Source organism: Carassius gibelio, chromosome B23 (genome assembly GCF_023724105.1).
Source record: "Carassius gibelio isolate Cgi1373 ecotype wild population from Czech Republic chromosome B23, carGib1.2-hapl.c, whole genome shotgun sequence".
In the NCBI taxonomy this organism is placed as follows: Eukaryota; Metazoa; Chordata; class Actinopteri; order Cypriniformes; family Cyprinidae; genus Carassius; species Carassius gibelio.
In genome coordinates this window covers 5,902,978-5,920,529 of record NC_068418.1, presented here as the reverse complement: position 1 = coordinate 5,920,529, position 17,552 = coordinate 5,902,978, and the positions used below count along the sequence as shown (strand labels likewise).

At 39.6% G+C, this 17,552-nt stretch overlaps 2 protein-coding genes across 5 annotated transcripts; one reads left to right on the top strand and one right to left on the bottom strand.

The window, feature by feature from the left end:
- Nucleotides 1-2,376: 2,376 nt before the first annotated feature.
- On the bottom strand, nt 2,377-8,481 carry rnf114 (ring finger protein 114). The gene is made up of 6 exons (XM_052593331.1): nt 8,203-8,481; nt 7,583-7,733; nt 6,118-6,224; nt 5,039-5,153; nt 4,710-4,817; nt 2,377-3,718 (listed from the first exon to the last, which is right to left on the bottom strand). The coding sequence occupies exons 1-6, from the start codon at nt 8,319-8,321 to the stop codon at nt 3,653-3,655; spliced, it is 666 nt and encodes a 221-aa protein (XP_052449291.1). The 5' UTR covers nt 8,322-8,481; the 3' UTR covers nt 2,377-3,652.
- Nucleotides 8,482-9,956: 1,475 nt separating this feature from the next.
- On the top strand, nt 9,957-16,075 carry spata2 (spermatogenesis associated 2). 4 transcript variants are annotated; one of them, XM_052593314.1, is made up of 3 exons: nt 9,957-10,010; nt 11,223-11,985; nt 12,496-16,075. In XM_052593314.1, exons 2-3 carry the CDS (start codon nt 11,635-11,637, stop codon nt 13,807-13,809), a joined length of 1,665 nt encoding a protein of 554 aa, XP_052449274.1. In that variant the 5' UTR covers nt 9,957-10,010; nt 11,223-11,634; the 3' UTR covers nt 13,810-16,075. The 4 variants fall into 4 exon arrangements, with proteins under 4 accessions (XP_052449274.1, XP_052449277.1, XP_052449273.1 ...); XM_052593317.1 differs by having other exon boundaries at nt 9,976-10,116; XM_052593313.1 differs by having other exon boundaries at nt 9,987-10,116; nt 11,226-11,985.
- The last annotated feature ends 1,477 nt before the right edge of the window (nt 16,076-17,552 follow it).

The window sequence follows — 17,552 nt, the reverse complement described above, 5'->3', positions numbered from 1 at the left end:
CACTTTCTTCTCCCCCCATCTCTATCTTGCCTTAAAACAACTGCCACCAAAAAGGGGGAGACAAAGAGACAGTGAGAGCGAGAGACCATTTCCTTCCTGCCTGGAAGCCCTACAGTAACGTGCTAGATCAAACTTAGAGAACTTCTTCAGCTGCCAGGAGCAAAAGATAATAATAATAAAAAAATAAAAAACAGGAAAGAAGAAAGGAGAAATCTAAAAGAAAAAAACCCATCAAGCAGGTTAGAAAATGTACTGTGTAGAGGCAGGAGACCTGATGGAGATCTGAAAACTAATTACTGAAACAGTGTGTGGGAAGGAAAGACAACACGCGTTATGTTGAAGCATCTTCTGTCCCTGTGGAGCGTGTAAATAAACTCGCTGCTCTACACTGATCGCCGGGAAGAGTTTCATCATAAATTCCCCTGTCACTCACAAAGAAGTCCAATTAACACTGCATCTACACAAACCCCAAATAAATGAGTGGAAAAAGCAATATTGAGGCATACTGAGAGCTTCCTTTAAAAATAATAAAAAACATTCTACACAGCATCTCAGGTCCATTATTAGGATTGTTTTTCTTTTCTTTTTTTCGCCATGTGGAGTTTTTGACTTTAGCTACTCTCTAAAGACAAATATTGCCCACAACCCATTGCGCTTTGGAGGAGTCGGACTTATTTACAGCTATGAAAAAAAAAGGCAGGACTTCCCAGGGGCCGGATCATATAACAACCAATTTCATAATTGATCATGTTCAATTCAGCTGCAGATTTGTGTCATATATTGCATACTGTCTGAGAAGGTATGCTCTGTATAGCATGAATATTGGCGTATACTGCATCCAGCATGGTGTTACTCTCACATGATCTACCTGCATCAGGTGCGTGGACTCACAGCTTTTATAAATCCTCTTCTGTGGTCTCACGGGATAGTAAAATGTCTGTCAAATGTGCACTTCAGACGTAGTATGTCATTCTGGTACTTTTCGCCATCTTTTTTTTCCCGAATACTATGAAAACGGACATGCTACATTTTTAGCATACAGTTTAGTAAGTAAATAGTACATTTCTGACATAGTGCATATACCAATGACATCATCGAACTGAGCTCACAGTATTTAGTGAGTATCCTCAGTCTTAACTCTATAATAAACGAATAAACTCCTAATAAACCTCAACACTCAGATCTGCTCTCGACTTTATAACTTCTTTAGCTTTACCCCTCTGCTTCACACAGAAAATGATCTTCTGTTTCTTCTCAAGAAGAGTACATTTATGATATAGTATAAAAATACAGACTGTGATGCACCACAAAGCTTTCAGCCCTCTAGGGGTCAACAATAACGTTGCATGTGACTGTACTGTATTTATGCAATTTCCCATGAAATCTCTCCTGACAACTTTATTTTTAAGCATAGTGTTCATTAATATAAAGACTGTTCTCCGTTTCAAGTGACAACACTAGTTCAACTGTTCATTGTAGCACACCTCTACAAGCTTTTTACTAGTCTACACTTTCATGGCATACCAGTTTTATTGATTCATGAATTATGGAATAATGTCTATCCAACTGAGATTTCAGTAAGGAGACAAAGATCATGATTTTATGAATGTATTTTAGCATTTGATGTTTGCTTTTGGGAAGTCAATAGGGACGACAAACTGTTTGGTTCTTTAAAATATCTTCTTTTATGTTCAACAATTTTTTTTCAGGTTTGGAACAAAATGGGTGAGCATTTTTGGGTGAGCTATCCTTCAAGTGGATAAGGAACTGAAAAGGCTTCATCTATGGCATCACCTAAAACGTCCTATACAGAATTTAGGAAACTCCTTTTATACAGCACCAACACATGTATTTCCAGAATGATGATGTACATCAGTTTACGAATGAGAAAAAGGGGTTTCTGGGAAAGATCCTGTAAGTGTAAGAGCGTGTAGTGTTTGCTCCCCCTCCGTTTAGTCATCCATCAAAGAGGTGGGTGTTGTTTCTGGCCCGACATGTCGAACGCACCGGTGTAAATCACTCACAGTGATTTCAGGGTCCAGTGTTTAAATAATTAAAGAGCTTTAATTTATCAGGATTTAGCACCTTCAGACATGAGAGCTGACAGTCGCTGGGGGACGGGAAATGAGCAACAGTAATGGAGTTAGAGATTCACACTGAACCAAATTGAATGCACATGCAAAGCAATAAAGTCTGTTCTGAACATGCTTCCAGTAACACAATCAAGGATTGAGAAAAGATAAGGCTATAACTGTATAGCTACATTTAGCAGACACTTTTATCCAAATAAGAACAATAGAAGCAATCAAAACCAACAAAAGAGCTAAATGTAGCAGATGATCATGTAAATGTATACCAGTTTCATTTGGAACAGGCTTTTGAGAAAAGGTTTATTAACTATACACAACCAATTCACCCAAGGAACATACAGGCCAATGAATCATCACCAGTAATAACAGTGCATGAATGAAAGAGGCGCAGGACATGATTTATCATCCCAGTGGTGGAATCTGAACCAGACAGCACGCAACACACGTTTGACTTACATTACACTTTTGTTCAAGATTGCAAGATTTCAAACTAATGCCAATTAAATGGACTAACGTTACCATAACTGCAGTGTACAGTTTGACTGCAAACAAACAAATAAATACAAAATAAGAGTGCAAAAACCCTCTACTGAGTTACATAAATGCACGCATCTGGAGCTTAAAGGAGTAGCTCACCCAAAAGAGAAACTCTCTCATCATCATCACCCTTGTGTCTTTCTGAACCTGAATGATTCTTTCTCATGTGAAACACAGAAGAAGAGGTTTTGAACTGTTATTATCTATATACTGAAAGTCAGTGTGGTTCAAAACAACTCTGTACACATATTTGTCTGTGTTCACATGGTACTGAAATTCATACCGGTTTGGAACAACAAGAGTGTGTGTAAATAACAACAGGACTTTTATTTTTAGGTGAATTATAATTTGAAGAGCAGATACCTCTTGATAAGTCAGATCAAGCCCTGGACTCTGCTTAGGTCAGAGAGTCCAGAGATGATAAACAATGATACAATACTGCCCCCTACTGGTGTGAACACACTCATTACACTGCATAGCACAACACTCAACGTGAAACACACCTACCTCCAAGACCTCTTAAAAGAACAAAACAATACAAAGAGCACACAGCCTGAAAAAGCTTATTCCTTTGCTTCCCCTAAATAGCCTCTGAATCAGATGTCACTCTTAAGATCAAAAGAATCACCTAATGATTCAAGATCAGTATTTTCTGCACTAGAAGCATCTGACATATATCTCAGATTTAGCTCGTATTTCACACTGCTCTGTTCCAGTGTCACACAATCTGACAGGCTGCTTCACAAACTATACTATAGAAACACAAATCTGTTCTATAATTTGATTAGTTATAGATGAGCAGACTATGTATTTTTACAGATACCAACGTATATGCACATATTTTATATATGAATATATGAAATCACACAAAATAAACCAATAGGAACTTTAGCATGACTAACATTAGGGAAAAAACTAATATGTCAGACTAGCCCTGAATCCCAATGTAGATTGTTCATCTTTTAAGCATTAGCATTGATTTTTGGTTATGTTAAGTTCAGCTGTGGGTCCATATGTCCCTCACATCAGTTTTCCAAGAGAGAGCGCTGTAGAGCTTCCTGGATCATGGCCTGCTCGTCTGTACCATAATCCTAAGAAATAAAAATAAAAAAATGGTTACAAGCAGTCTCAGCTCAGTCCACCAACCACAGCCAGTCTAGAATTCATACTTAAAATAAAAAATAATATACTTTCACTTAAAAAGTAATGTCTTTATGATATAAAAAACTGCATTGAATTGTTATAAGTATGATTGTTCATTTAGTGGTTTGAGTTTGCTTTAATAAATCTATAAAAAGAGAAAAAAAACTGGCTACAGGCAATACCAATAATTTCTGAACAACTGTTTTAGTCAAAACCTTTACAGGGACATGGAAACATTTGGTATTCGAAATAAACAGTCAAGCGCAAGTCTCAGAGTATTTACTGTTCCATTTCTGCTGCTTTAATAATTAGTCCATTCAGTTTGTTTTTGGTGAACAAACATTTAGTAATAAAAAAAAACAAACAAAAAAAAACCTAATGCTGGTTTCCCTATCTGTTTGCTTCTTTCTTTTTTCAACTTTGAATGAGCTGAATCAATAGTCCATCCATCCATTAACAAACTTCAAAAATGATAATCAAAGATGTGCCAAGAGGCGGGAGCTGGTTGCTGAAGCCACGCCCACCTAGCGCAACGGCAATGACAGCAGCAGCAATCCACCTGTCATTCAAGTGGCCACGCCCTTAATGTGGAACTTTAAGGCTCAATATAATTTAAACAAGTGATAAAAAAAATTAAAAAAAAAAATTCACCTCCCTCACAGTTGTCATGAAGGGCAAAATTTGCTACATATATATATACACACCAAAAACACTTTGTACCAGGCTTTCCACATTTTCTTCTGCTGTAAAGTTGGGCATTTTAACATGGAACTGACTCCCTTTTGGAGCCAGCCTCTACTCAAGCGGCCAGTCGATGAATTGCAGTTTTAATCACTTCCGTGTTGGTTTCACGAGACAGGCCGGAAGATTGCAGTTCAGTTAACACCATGACAATTTTTAGTTTCTTTTAACCCTAGAAAACCATTGTACTCTACTTACCACAAAAGTGTCATAGGCAAACGCATGTCTTATTCTTAGGTGCTGAAAGAAGTCAGCGCTCCTGTAATTAGGGTCACCCCAGGGCATTGAGGCACATATGGGACACACCTGCAGGAGTGGAAACAAGGGTCACGACCCCTGACTCCACAGAGATCTGAGATATAGCTAACAGATATGAATTCATTTTCATTCATTTACAAAATACATCGAGCTATACGTACATACATGTACTTTAATAGAAATGGGTGAAAAATTGTGACTTTTACAAATCAAAACTATATACTTGTCCACTTCTAGGATTGTAAATGAGATCCATCCAAAATCCTCACCACTGGACGTGGGTCGTGTGCATGCTTTGAGGTGCAGTGCTCCACCAGACCATCCTGGTCAAAGTTCTGTTTGTTACAGTAGGGACAGGTGAACGTGTAACGGTTCGGCACTGAACTAAAGGGACAGGAGGAACAACAAACCAGTGTGTAAAGGCCAAGATGAAAATCATTAAATAAATTGGGTGAATTTTGAATTCAACTTTTTCTTATTGAAAGCGGAATCAATGTAAATGTTTAAAGGGGTCATATGATGCTGCTAAAAGAACATTATTTTGTGTATTGGGTGCAATGAAATGATTGGGTGTTTAAGCGATTTAAGGTTCAAAACAAACATTGTTCTCCACATACTGTACATTATTGTATCTCTCTATGCCCTCTGAAACGGGTTACTTTTTACAAAGCTCATCTCTCTGAAAAGCCAGGTGTGCTCTGATTGGCCAGCTATCTAGTGTGTTGATTGGCCGAATGCCTCATGCATGTGACGGAAATGTTACACCCCTTTCCATATTATAATGCGTGTCCTGGTCATAACAGCGGTGAGACAAGACAAAAACAATAAAACCCATTACAAACAAGCCATTTCTTGCATCCACTGGGGACATAATTATGAATTATAATAAGAATTATAATATAACGTGTTGCATTGCATCGCATATTGCTGCGTAAACATAAACCATGTCTGCATTTGTGATTGGAGAAACGATGTGTCCTCTTTTGGAAGACTACACAAATTATTTTCTCTATCACAAACGAAACAGCGTCTGCACGACATGACGGCAAGCGGGAACAGCGAGGATCAAAGTTATTCCTTCTTTCTTTGCGTGAACATTTGGGCGGCGTTATGCAAATCTTCCCACACAGTGACGTAGACATGTGGGGGTGTGTTTAAGTGAGGTGTTTTAGGGGGATGTGCAAAAGACTTCGTTTTTATAAAGAATATCTCCTTTGATTTTAGACTTTAGTCTTTGCAACTTTACGGATCTTATCTATTCATGAACAGCTTGCAACAGTCCAAAGAGAAAAGACAACTCTAATTGGCATCATATGACCCCTTTAAATACTGAAAACAGTTATATTACCTGACAATTGAAGGATGGTTCTTTGAAATGGCCTTCATCCCTTCTTTGATAAAGTCTTGATATTTATAGCAAGCCACTGTGTGGTTTCTCATGTCAGACAAAAGAACCTGCCAGAGAGTAGATAAAAATGTAAAAAGATAATACTAATCTTCTCAGAACACCTTAGACTTGAGCCCCTTCCACACTGAAATTCCCACGGGTGATATGTCCCGGCAATTGTTCCCAGTTGTTAGATTTTGGTTAATTCACACTGCCAGTGATTCCCCGGACCCGTGCGTTCACACACAACCCGTGAAGGTCCCGTAATGACATGTGATGTGTAATGTACGAGTCGAAAACGCTACTTTCACTTAAACTGGCGAACGATCTCAGCTTTAGCGTGGATAGTGATGATCTGATCTGATCTCTGTTTCAGTACTGTTCGCAAATATTTTTTCGTCTCAAACGTTGATCTGCCTTCAACACACCCGGTAATAGAGTAACACGATAACGTGCGTCATCACTACGACACACACTTTACGCCATTAGTTCTTGCTTTTGTTCACACAGAGCTCGTTCTGTCTGAATATTACTAGGTCAATGTTATTATTTAATCCCAAGACATGTTTGCATTCACACAGAAGGCAATCCGGTTATGTTCCATCAATTTTTCTGGGTCCAATGTACAGTGTGAAAGGGGCTTCAGACCGCGAGCTCAAGGACCACCCACAGTTCATTCTGTTCATGGACCATCTGATGCATACCGCATACAAAACCGAAAGCCCCAGACAGAATACCTGATAGTACACGCTTTCCACAAGTCAGGGTGAACAGGTTTTGATCGGTCTGACAGGAAACACAAATTGTTAAAAAGGAACCAGGAACTGTTCGCTAGAGTTTTTTCAATAACTTTGAACAAATCTGTTTTTGAGCAAACTGCATGAGTGAATGATTCCACTGTTTTATGAAGACAGACACTTGCTTCATATCTGAATAAAGGACTTTAAACAAATAATTTAAGTTAAAGACTCACCTACTGGCACTTTTAGTGTCATATAAAAATATTTATGTGTTTCCTATTTCAAAAATCTAAATTTTGTGTTTCCAATAAATTATGCAATTGTGTTAATGTCACTTCAGAAGCAGTTCAAGTGCCATTACTGCAGCGTAAAGATGGCTTTTGTTCTGGCGACTGAAACAGTTCTACAATGTCTTATTTTTCTAATTGTATTAATTAAATGTATTAATTTGATGTATTAATTTAATTATCTGCCAGGTTTTCTTCAGTATTTCCTGCACAACCGTCCAAGTTTGTTTTCTATTATCCGTTATTTAATGTTTGTAGTACAATGCTTTTTACATGCATATAATGTGATTGATCAATTTATATATCTGCCTGACAATCTCTTCCGGACAATGTGGAAGAACAAGCGCCACATTTCAACATAACTTACGAAGTTGAACTCCCATACATGCACCCACACACCTCATTTTTACAGCCTTTGCACTTTCCGATTGCTCTTTTCATCTCATCTTGTAAATGATCATCTTTTTTCCACTTGTGCAGATCAGACCTGCAGACCGCACACACAGGTTTCTGAGGCCGCAAGCACTCCTTAAGACAGCTCTCACAGAATCTGACCAAAACAAAATAATATACTTTCACATTTAAAAACATGTCATATACACATATACTTACATACAAGGCAGGTCATCAAAAATTATCAAGGTAATTCGCTATGTGCCACATTTACTGGTGTTATGTTCGAGCTTTAAAAATCGTATAAAAACTAGGCTATTCATAACTTGAGTATTGTAGTTCGTTTAAGTAAGGGAATAATTAAGTGAGCAGTACTACAACTCCCAGCATCCCACACAGCACAAGTTTAGTACACAAGAAACAAAACTGAAAGTAACCAATTTCTGTCTTCTGAGAAACTCTAACAACAATTGCATTCATGAATGATTGATTATTCGACACGGTCGTCTTAAGATTTAATGACATGGCATGGAGTCTCCGTGTCGGTTTCACGTGATAACTTGTTAAACATGAAACTAATCAACATGTCAAACGAGGAGCTGCTGCTGCAAGGCTCGAGGACTCACGTGTGTCCGCAGGCTGTGGTCATCGGAGAGATAAATATCTCCAGACACACGGGGCAGAGGTAGTCCTCATATTGTGCGTCGATCACATCAGTTTGAGGCTGTGTTGTGAGCATAGCCATGTCTGCTGAGCTCTTGAACTGTGATTCACTTCAGGGATGGGAGGAGCAAGAACTCAGCTGATCGCATGAGGAAGTACATGATAAATAGATGACTGCAATGTGTGTGGGTGTAGTCTTTAGATGAGTTACGAGTGCGATATGGCAAGTCGTAACCGATTCACGAGCGAATCACGGATTTGTACCGGTTCTTTTAAATGATTTGGAAGGCGTGAACGTCCAAATCAATCACTCGAATGCGATAGAATGTAAACACATTCAATAAAAATATAATAAGGATGATCACATTCTAAGGGGATGTATAAACTCTATTACAGGGACACAATTCTAGTGCACAAGCTTGCAAAACCCGAATGGCTTTTTGTATCGTTGAAGGCAATATGGATTCAATATGATTCACTTAATTTTTAAAATGCTATAAAACATGGATTTTCCCCAAATTCCTCAAATTTTCTTCTTCAGTATTTTCAACAATGCCTAAAAGACCATATTTCCACTGTAAAGTAACATTTTCTATAACAGTGTCAACAATAAAATCAGGTAGCTACATTTTGCTACATAAAAAAAATAATTAAAATAATAATAATAATAATAATAATAATAATAATAATCTGCCAAAACAAATCGAACTGCTGTCTATAGCTTCTTAAAAAAAATGTTAAAAGTGGCCTCAAGCCACTCAAGGAGTGACTGCGCCAAAAACAGCTGTGGATTTCTTTGATGCTATGGAAACATTATATTTTCTAAAAATTCCTCATGTTTAAAGAAGACCATCTGAATTAACTATTTGGTTTAGCAAAACGATGCTATTTCAAAATAATTGTTGAAAAGAGGTAGAAACCTTTTAAGCATGAAAATGTGGGTGACATAACATTGTGACCCTGGAGCACAAAACTAGCTTAAGTCAGACAAGTATATATGTAGCAATAGACCACAATGCATGTGTCAAAATTATAGATTTTACGTTTATGCCATAAATTATTAGGATATTAAGTAAAGATCATGTTCCATGAAGATTTTATGTAATTGTTCTACAGTAAATATATAATAAAACATAATTTTTATTAGTGCCTAATTTGGACTACTTTAAAGGCGTTTTTCTCAATATTTAGATTTTTTCCCCATTCTCAGATTTCAGATTTTCAAGTAGCCTATAGTTGTATCTCGGCCAAATATTGTCCTCCTAACAAACCACATCAATGGTAAGCTTATTTATTCAGCTTTCAGATGATGCATAAATCTGAATTAAAAGTGTGAGAGAGAGAGAGAGAGAGAGAGAGAGAGAGAGAGAGAGAGAGAGAGAGAGAGAGAGAGAGAACCATGTGACTGGTTTTGTGGTTCAGGGTCACACATAAACTTAAACGACAGGACAGAAAATAAAAACATTAGGGTCTAAACTGGAAGGACAGCAGCAAATTGGAACACATTGTCACTGACTGATTACTAATACATAAACAAACCTGATGAGTTAAGGTAAGTGTAAACAACGCGTTGTTTAAGCAAACATTTATTTAAAGTTCAGAAAAGAAGAGCGCTGAATCAAATGAATCAAATGATTTATGCGAACCGATTCGCTGAATGAATCGAACGAATCAGCGCTGGGTCCCGCAGCCTGCAGCCTCGGGAGCGCGCAGGGGAGGCAACCTGGCGCATGCGCAGTGCAGCGATGGGGATTTCCAGCGGAACATGAAGGTAAGAGGCGCTGGATGATGGGGAGAGGGCGGCTCGGTAATGCTACTCCCCAGCACTGCATGACACCCAACGGGCATGTGTACTGACACGTCTTGTTATTACTGAGGTAAATAAGAAGTAATTGCAGGATGGTGTATGGTTAAATTGTGTGGTGTGTGGATTTACAGGGCCCTGCAACTGCGCTAATGTTAGCAGTGCTGTGCTAGCTGCATCTCATATCTGTCAAAGATGAGGTTGAAACGTGTTAGAGTAGAGTAACAACTTCATTAATGTCCATCCCTTTAATAACGACACGCTGAGAGATCAGATCGGACTGACTTGCGCGCTGACAGTGTTATTTACTCAGAGTAAAGGAGACTGTCAGATTAGCTGTGTGGCTAACACACGTCACTGTTTATGTCTATAGCAATGAAATGCAGATAGATTTAGCTATTTATTAACGCTTTACTATGATCTCTGCGAACCCTGATTTATTTATGTAGGGGCTTTAGCTGTACCATGTTTACTGTGGTGTTATGATTATGATATGATGCTGTCTTGATGAATGGTGGTATTTTGGGAGAATTCTGATGGTGTATTGACAGGCCTTCCTGATAAAGTACATGAAAAATGACTGATGTTTAGTGTTAGTATGAATTAAGCAGCTTGGAATGACATCACTGAAGATAAACCCTGGGAATAGTGTTCAAGTGTAACCATCTAGAAGAAAAGTGCTTCATGGGACCTCATTGCAGACAGTTCATATTCACTGCTAGAAGTAGAGACCCTTTACTCCCATGTTATATGTACATTAATGGCAGGTCCAATATGGAAATCTGTGCCTGCAGAGTTTTGTGAACCGATCTCAATTCCTGTCATTCACAGAATTTTTTTCCCTCTTCCTTTTAACCCATAATAATAATACTTACAATAAATAATCCATTCCATGGAATTACACACATTTCCATAAAAAAATAAAATAAAATAATAATAATAATAATAGTTCTCATAATGCTCATAAAATGTAAAACAGATTTAATTTAGACCCCACTATGATTTTGGGTATGATGAGTATTTTTCAGTCTCATGGTGTGCTTTGTTCTTTCTGTGATGCGTGCCTGCATTATGAACTAGCTTTATGATTGCAGGCACAGAGAGTGAGGCAAGCGTAATGTATTAGTCTGCAGCCTGAGTGGGGTTTTTCAAACAGATTTTGTTCTTCTGTCGTTGCAGCAGCTGGCAGCATTGGACATGGTGTTCTTAATGCGCGCTCCTCTCTGCAAATCCTGACCTTCAACCTACTGCGGGGGAAAGCCTGCAGCAAGGGCTTAATAAGGTGGGGACTCTCCATCCAGCACCCAAATCAACCACCTTCTCGTGTCATGTTGAGGTGTTTTGGCTAATGAGGAACCCAGAGATGCCCATTACAGCATGAAAGAGCCCTGGGCAAGGCGTATGCTCGAATTAAACCAAGCACATCTTCACTTTCATTATTCCATATCGCTCTTTTGGAGGATGATCGCGGCTTGCTGATTGTCCCCCGTCACACTGCACCGCTGTCCGAGGTCTTCCGGTGTCCAGTGGGAGAGAGGATGGCAAGGCGTCCCACTTAAAGAAACTGCTGGATTGTAGGATAAGAGGTTGCATGCTTCGCAGCCCACTGCCACCGATGGATGCCAAGTTGCGAGAAGATCTATTCCGCAGGTATGTGGCGTCTTTGGAGAATCGGCTTGAGGAGGCGGCCGCTGAAGGAGATCGACAAGGAGCCAAGACTGAGGAGGCACTGATATCTACTGCAACAGCACTGTTGGGCTCTTACCAGCTGGATCCAGGGCAGCGCTTCCGCATGGTTCGCTTCTACGAAACTGCTGAGAACTCCCTGAGGACTCAGAGGAGCGCAAACTTGCGGACATTGGAGACGGCCTTCGCGACGCTGGAAACCATCTGTACCAACTTACTGCTCTTTCCTTGGAAGAAAGAGTTCCGCTGCATAAAGGTTAGTCAACAGTTATTTTTTTTTCCATGCAAGCATTGTTATTGCTTGCAATTTTTTTTTCATAAGACTCTCTATTTCATATATTGCTTTTCAAGCAAGCTCTGATTTTATATGTTCGAAATATTCAACAAATGACCCCAACTAGTTTGTTTCCGTCAGTTATTTTAAAGTTGAAAAAAGATTAAAAAAAATGCACTCTTGTCAATAGAAAAAAAAGATCTCACCTTTAATAGTTGAGTATATTTATGATACAAACCTTTAATTTAACCTTGAACTATGAGGGCAAGAAAGAAAGGAAGGAAATAAATAAATATTAATCGAGGTAAAGTGTTCAATTAATTTGAGGTTTTGATTTAGGTTTTAGGTCATATCGTCCAGCCCTACGTTTCAGTGAGAAGTTTGTAGTCTCAGCGAGCTTCACTGCATTCTGGGGATTATTATTCAGCCTAGTTTGTGAATATATATAAAAAAAAAATACACAGTGTAATGACTGTTCTCTCACTCTTGCAGACCTTCACAGGGCCGTACGTGTACCAGTTGCAGTCGGTGATATGTGACGCAGACCTGCGTTCGCTGCTGCGCTCCATGGGCTACTCAAGAGACCAGGAGCTGCAGTACCATGTTCGGGACCATCCAGGTGGACCCTCGCACCTCCGGCAGCTGGCCTTCGAGCTGCTCCTGGCCCAGGCTGAGTGCCGTCTGCTCGCCGAGGTGGTGTCCATGTCTCGGGGCTTTGCCTCGGAGCTGGAGGCTGTGGAGGTGAGGAAGAACACCAGAGAAGATGCGGCAGGGTGCGCTGATGCCCTCCGCCGACGGGAGAGCCTTACAGGAGACTTGTCCCGCCTGTCGGTGCGGCCGCTGGACATGGACCGTGCTCATCTAAGGCGAAGCGGTCGGCCGTCCAAGTCGGTGGATGTAACAGACAGCGCAGGACACTGGCACCAAGCCAGCAAGCCAGTGCTGAAGGCCTCGCTCAGCCTGCGCAAGGAGCCACTGTTCGTCGACACAGAAGAAGACCTGAAGGATGAAATCCTCCGCCCGAGCCCTTCGCTGTACCCTGTGGCCGCGCCGCCCTCTTACAGCCCAGTGGCTGACTTCTTCCCGATTCAGTCGCCCCCGTCTGAGCCATACTCCTACCACTTGTCCTCCCTGGATGAGGTGGACTTGTACACTGAGCGGGGTCTGGGTGGCCACCAGGCGCCCTCAAGACCACAGAGCCGGGAGCCTCGAGAGTCCCGGGACAGTTGGGTCCTGAAGGGGCATGTGATGAAGTGCCAGGGCTGTGGCATGGGCTGTCCTTCGCTCTCCTCTTGCCAGAGGTGCGACATGATCTTGTGTTCGTCCTGCCACGCCGTGGACCCGGCGCCTTGTTGTGGCTTCCAGGATTACACGAAAACTTCCCGCCCTTTGGACGGCTACATGCCCATCAAGGAGAAGCTGTCGGTCTACTCCAACGCCCACTCGCACACTCACCCTCACCCTCACCCTCTTCCCCACGCTCAGTCCCACTCGCTGTTGCTGGACAAAGCTGTGATGAGCACCAAGCTGTTTCCCGGTAAGGCGCTGGGTTCGGGCAGCAGTCCGGTGGTGGGCTCCATCAGCAGCGGGGGCGAGCGGATGAGTGTGGGCGGCTCTCGCTGTGGCTTCTGCAACAAGCCAGGCGCCTCTCACACCTGTGTCAACTGCTCCAAGGTGTCATGTGACATGTGCACGGGCCTCTACGGCAGTGACGTGTGCACCCGCAAAAACCCTCATCATAACTTTGTGCCCAATCATCAGCTCAATTTCAAGTCCAGCACCATATCCCACCTCGTGTACCGATAGACCAGGAACACATGCGCACTACACCACTGTCGCTGTTTTATCTCTGCTTTTACCATCCTTTAATTACTTTTTTTTTTATTTAAACACTTCCTGCTTCCATTCTCAGTTGGCAGTTGTTTGGTTTTGGTCATGTGATCTTGCAGTGCATTTCCTGTCCCTCAGTAGCTCTACTTTATCAAGGAAAACAAAAAAAAGCTGTTTTCCATTCAGTATCAGAACTTGTTAGCTTGAGAAATAACCATGCAGCCCATAGGAACTGTGAATGTTTAGCAGAGACTTCACCCTGGAACTGAATCGAGTGAGTGGGAACTTCACAAACTTGAACAAAAGAAGAAAATAAATTACACTGGAAGTAAATAGTATATATTTTGAATTGTGAATCTATAGATCTATGTAGACTATCGCTCTCATGGTGGGGTGGTTTTCCCAGTTGAATGGGGCTTCGGTTGTGAATTTGTATCAGACTTCTAGTTGCTGTTAAGTCACTATATTGAGTCTTCTGACAACAAATGCCTTGTGGGTTTATTGACCCCTAAGAAGTCAGCCTACGCTGTGGAAAATGCTGCTGTTGAAAGTGAAACCAGGAGGGGGCGCTCCTGGCCTCTAACATGCTTTGCAAGCAAACGTCATGCACATAACTGTTGATTATGTCAGTATATTTATATATTTTTTTCCTCTGTCCAGTTTTCCTTTACATTGTTTTAACCTGTTAAGTCATTGAAATGGAGAATAATTTAATATTTTGCTACACTGATTGTCATGAGAAACAATTATTACAATTATTTTTTAAGTTCATTGTACAATGCATTTATGGTGGTGTGTTTGCATACAGTGATAAACTAAAGTGTTACTGCTGGGTGAATGTCACAAAGGATTTCGTGGGTCGTATTAGAGCCCTGCATTTCAGGCCAGACTCGACGGGCCCTGGCCTCTTTACGCCCTTCAGGTCAATTTTCATGTCTAAGGTCAGACGCAGGCTGGGCCTCGGCCTTGTTTTAGGCTCCTTATTGTTATATTGTAGACATCCATTAATTAGTGATGAAAGCAAAGTGCATCGTGTTTGTTTTCTTTATTTTTTAAAAGCTGATATTGTTGATATTGTGAGTGCACACAAATAAAAGTAGCCCCTTTGCAGTTATGAGTGATGTATTACACTTACCTTTATGAGCAAAAATGACGTGTATCCACTGAAAAAATTATAAGTGATCACGCTGTTGTCTCCGTGTCCCTGAAGCGTCTCCGCACAAACTATTGGATATAGCGCACATTTATCTGGGACTTACATTTAAACATTGTTATATGCTTGAACTGTTTTATATCTACAGATTTTATTTTAGGCAAGTCGTGATGATTTGAGAAGGCTAGATCGATCAAACGTAGGCTCACTGTCTGCCGCTGGTCCTTACTTTAAAAAGAACAAAAACTTATATTTAACGAACAAAAATGCTCCAATTTTTTATTCTTTTTTTTTTATTTTTTTTATTAACTTAATAAAAATACTAAGCAAATTCTAAAAGATTTGGCCGAGGCTCATGCAGGTTCTGGCTCATGTTTCTCCCCACAATCCGGAGAAGATGTGATGTTACCAGATCCGCATTAATGCAGTGATGTACAGAGATTCAGTTGAATACTTTATGATCCAGAAGGTTTTTATGTAATATACAATTAAAATGAGGATAAACTAAATTAAGTGCATCGAATACTACTACAATATATTCTTACAGTAGTACTTTATAAATGTTCTATTCACATAAGTGTTATGAGAATTAGAACCTGGAAAAAAAATGAACTTTCTTTATGCAAAATATTTTTTCTTATGGGGTAAAATATGACTTGGACATGTTTTTGTGACATTCACCCTAATTGGCCTGATTTTTATTCTTCCCTGAATACAACACTAATTATATATATTGTTTTTTTTTTGTTGTTGTTTTTTTTGGTCTGTTCCAACAGAACAAAGGCAGTATGTCATTCTTTTACGTATCCTTGAGTCAGAGATCTTTCAGCCTGCTCTCCTGCTGCTGTAAACCTCTCCAGTCAGCTGAAGGCAGCACTCGATGCAGGACTCGATGTCTGTATGCAGCATAAAGCGAGGGCCAAAATATCTGTCAGGAAAACAGAAACTAGCACAAGACATAAAGATGGCATGTTCTTACGAAGTTACATCAGTGTGTGTTTTTGATTTAGTGGAGCGAGTGTTAATGGATGCAGTATTTCTCCTTCCCTTTGTCTCTCTGTTGAAATAAAACACTGCTGCGTCCTTAAATTCTGCAAATGTTTCCAGTACTAACCAGCAGCCAGGAATAATTGGATTGGATTTTACACTCCAGTGAGAGCATGGTAAACCAGTCGAAACTGTAATGTGCCAAACCCCCCCAGGCTGTGAAGACGGGAGAGTATCCTGCGCTCATCTCTGCATGCTCACTGAGCCATCTGAAAGCGTTTTAACCCCGAGTGATGGATAACCCGTGTTTCTCATCAGTTCTCATCATACCCTGTTTAATGGGTTTGTGTGGTGATGAAGTGCTGGTTGAGTTGACCCTACACACACACACACACACACACAAACAGTCCTCTGCTCCTCGTTTCCTCAGTCCATGAAGCAGAGGACAGATCTCTGTCTGGCAGAACAGTTGAATCTTCAGCGGAGACTTGGTGGGGTGAACGGGGTAAGGACTTAGCCAAAATGTTTGTCAGCAAAAGTATAATCCTATAATTATATAAATTAATTAAAAGCGATGATTTTATAAAATAATTGCAAAAATAAAGTTCTACAAAAAAAAAAAAGCACTGCCTTTGATGTTTGAGTATTGAATAAAACATGAGCTAACACCTGAATCAACACAGAGAGAGAGAGTTAAACACAGTGAGTGAAGGAGTGAAACATCTCTGCTGGTTAAGCATAATCACACTTTAAACACACTCCGGGAAAGGATGTTTTCCAGTATTTTACAGACCGTATGTACACACATCAAGCACTACACTTCAGGTGACATGTGTTTTAGATTTCTGCTGTCTGTTCTACAGTGATGAACAAACAAAAGTTCAAGATTGATTTATCAGATATCCATGTGATATTGAGTCAATAAGGAGAATTGATTATAAAATAGATGTAATACTCTTAGATGAATATCTAAAATATATTTTTGTATAAACTTTGTATGAGAAGCAGTGTTCTTATTATTTTAAATGTAAAATTAGTACACGACTATCATAGTTTAGTGGACAGATTGTTGTGCATATAATTATAACATTCACACTCAGTCTCCTCTGATATGAAAAAATAAACTAAACAAGAGTTCACAGGTTAGCTCTAAACATCAGCAATATATATATATATATATATATATATATATATATATATATATATATATATATGTATATATATATATATATATATATATATATATATATATATATATATATATATATATATATATATATATATATACACTTCAACATTTAAAATAATAACTAAAAAAGACATACTCAAAAGCAACATATTTTAGCATACATTTAAATAATTATTAAATCACTTCAACAATTTCGTGTCTGCTTGTGTGTGTGTGTGTGAGTTTCTAACTGTGTGCTTAAGTGTATGTGTATAACAATTGTTTTCATAATTGTCTTGTAAATGTCGTAAGAGCAGTCTGTTCTCATTGTTTATATGTAATAGTAGAATTATTTTTTATAGTCTAGTAAAGGTTTACTAAACTTGGGCTAATGTTGTTTACTTAGAAAAT

Bases quoted from the DNA above. Each gene is read 5' to 3' on its own strand.
- rnf114 (XM_052593331.1), bottom strand. From the start codon at position 8,321: ATGGCTATGCTCACAACACAGCCTCAAACTGATGTGATCGACGCACAA. The intron at 6,225-7,582 runs GTGTGTGGGTGC...ACTCTCTGGCAG, and splicing joins GCAAAGGCTGTAAAAATGAG to GTTCTTTTGTCTGACATGAG. The intron at 5,154-6,117 runs GTAATATAACTG...CTGTCCCTTTAG, and splicing joins AACCATCCTTCAATTGTCAG to TTCAGTGCCGAACCGTTACA.
- spata2 (XM_052593314.1), top strand. From the start codon at position 11,635: ATGCTTCGCAGCCCACTGCCACCGATGGATGCCAAGTTGCGAGAAGAT. The intron at 11,986-12,495 runs GTTAGTCAACAG...TCACTCTTGCAG, and splicing joins AAGAGTTCCGCTGCATAAAG to ACCTTCACAGGGCCGTACGT.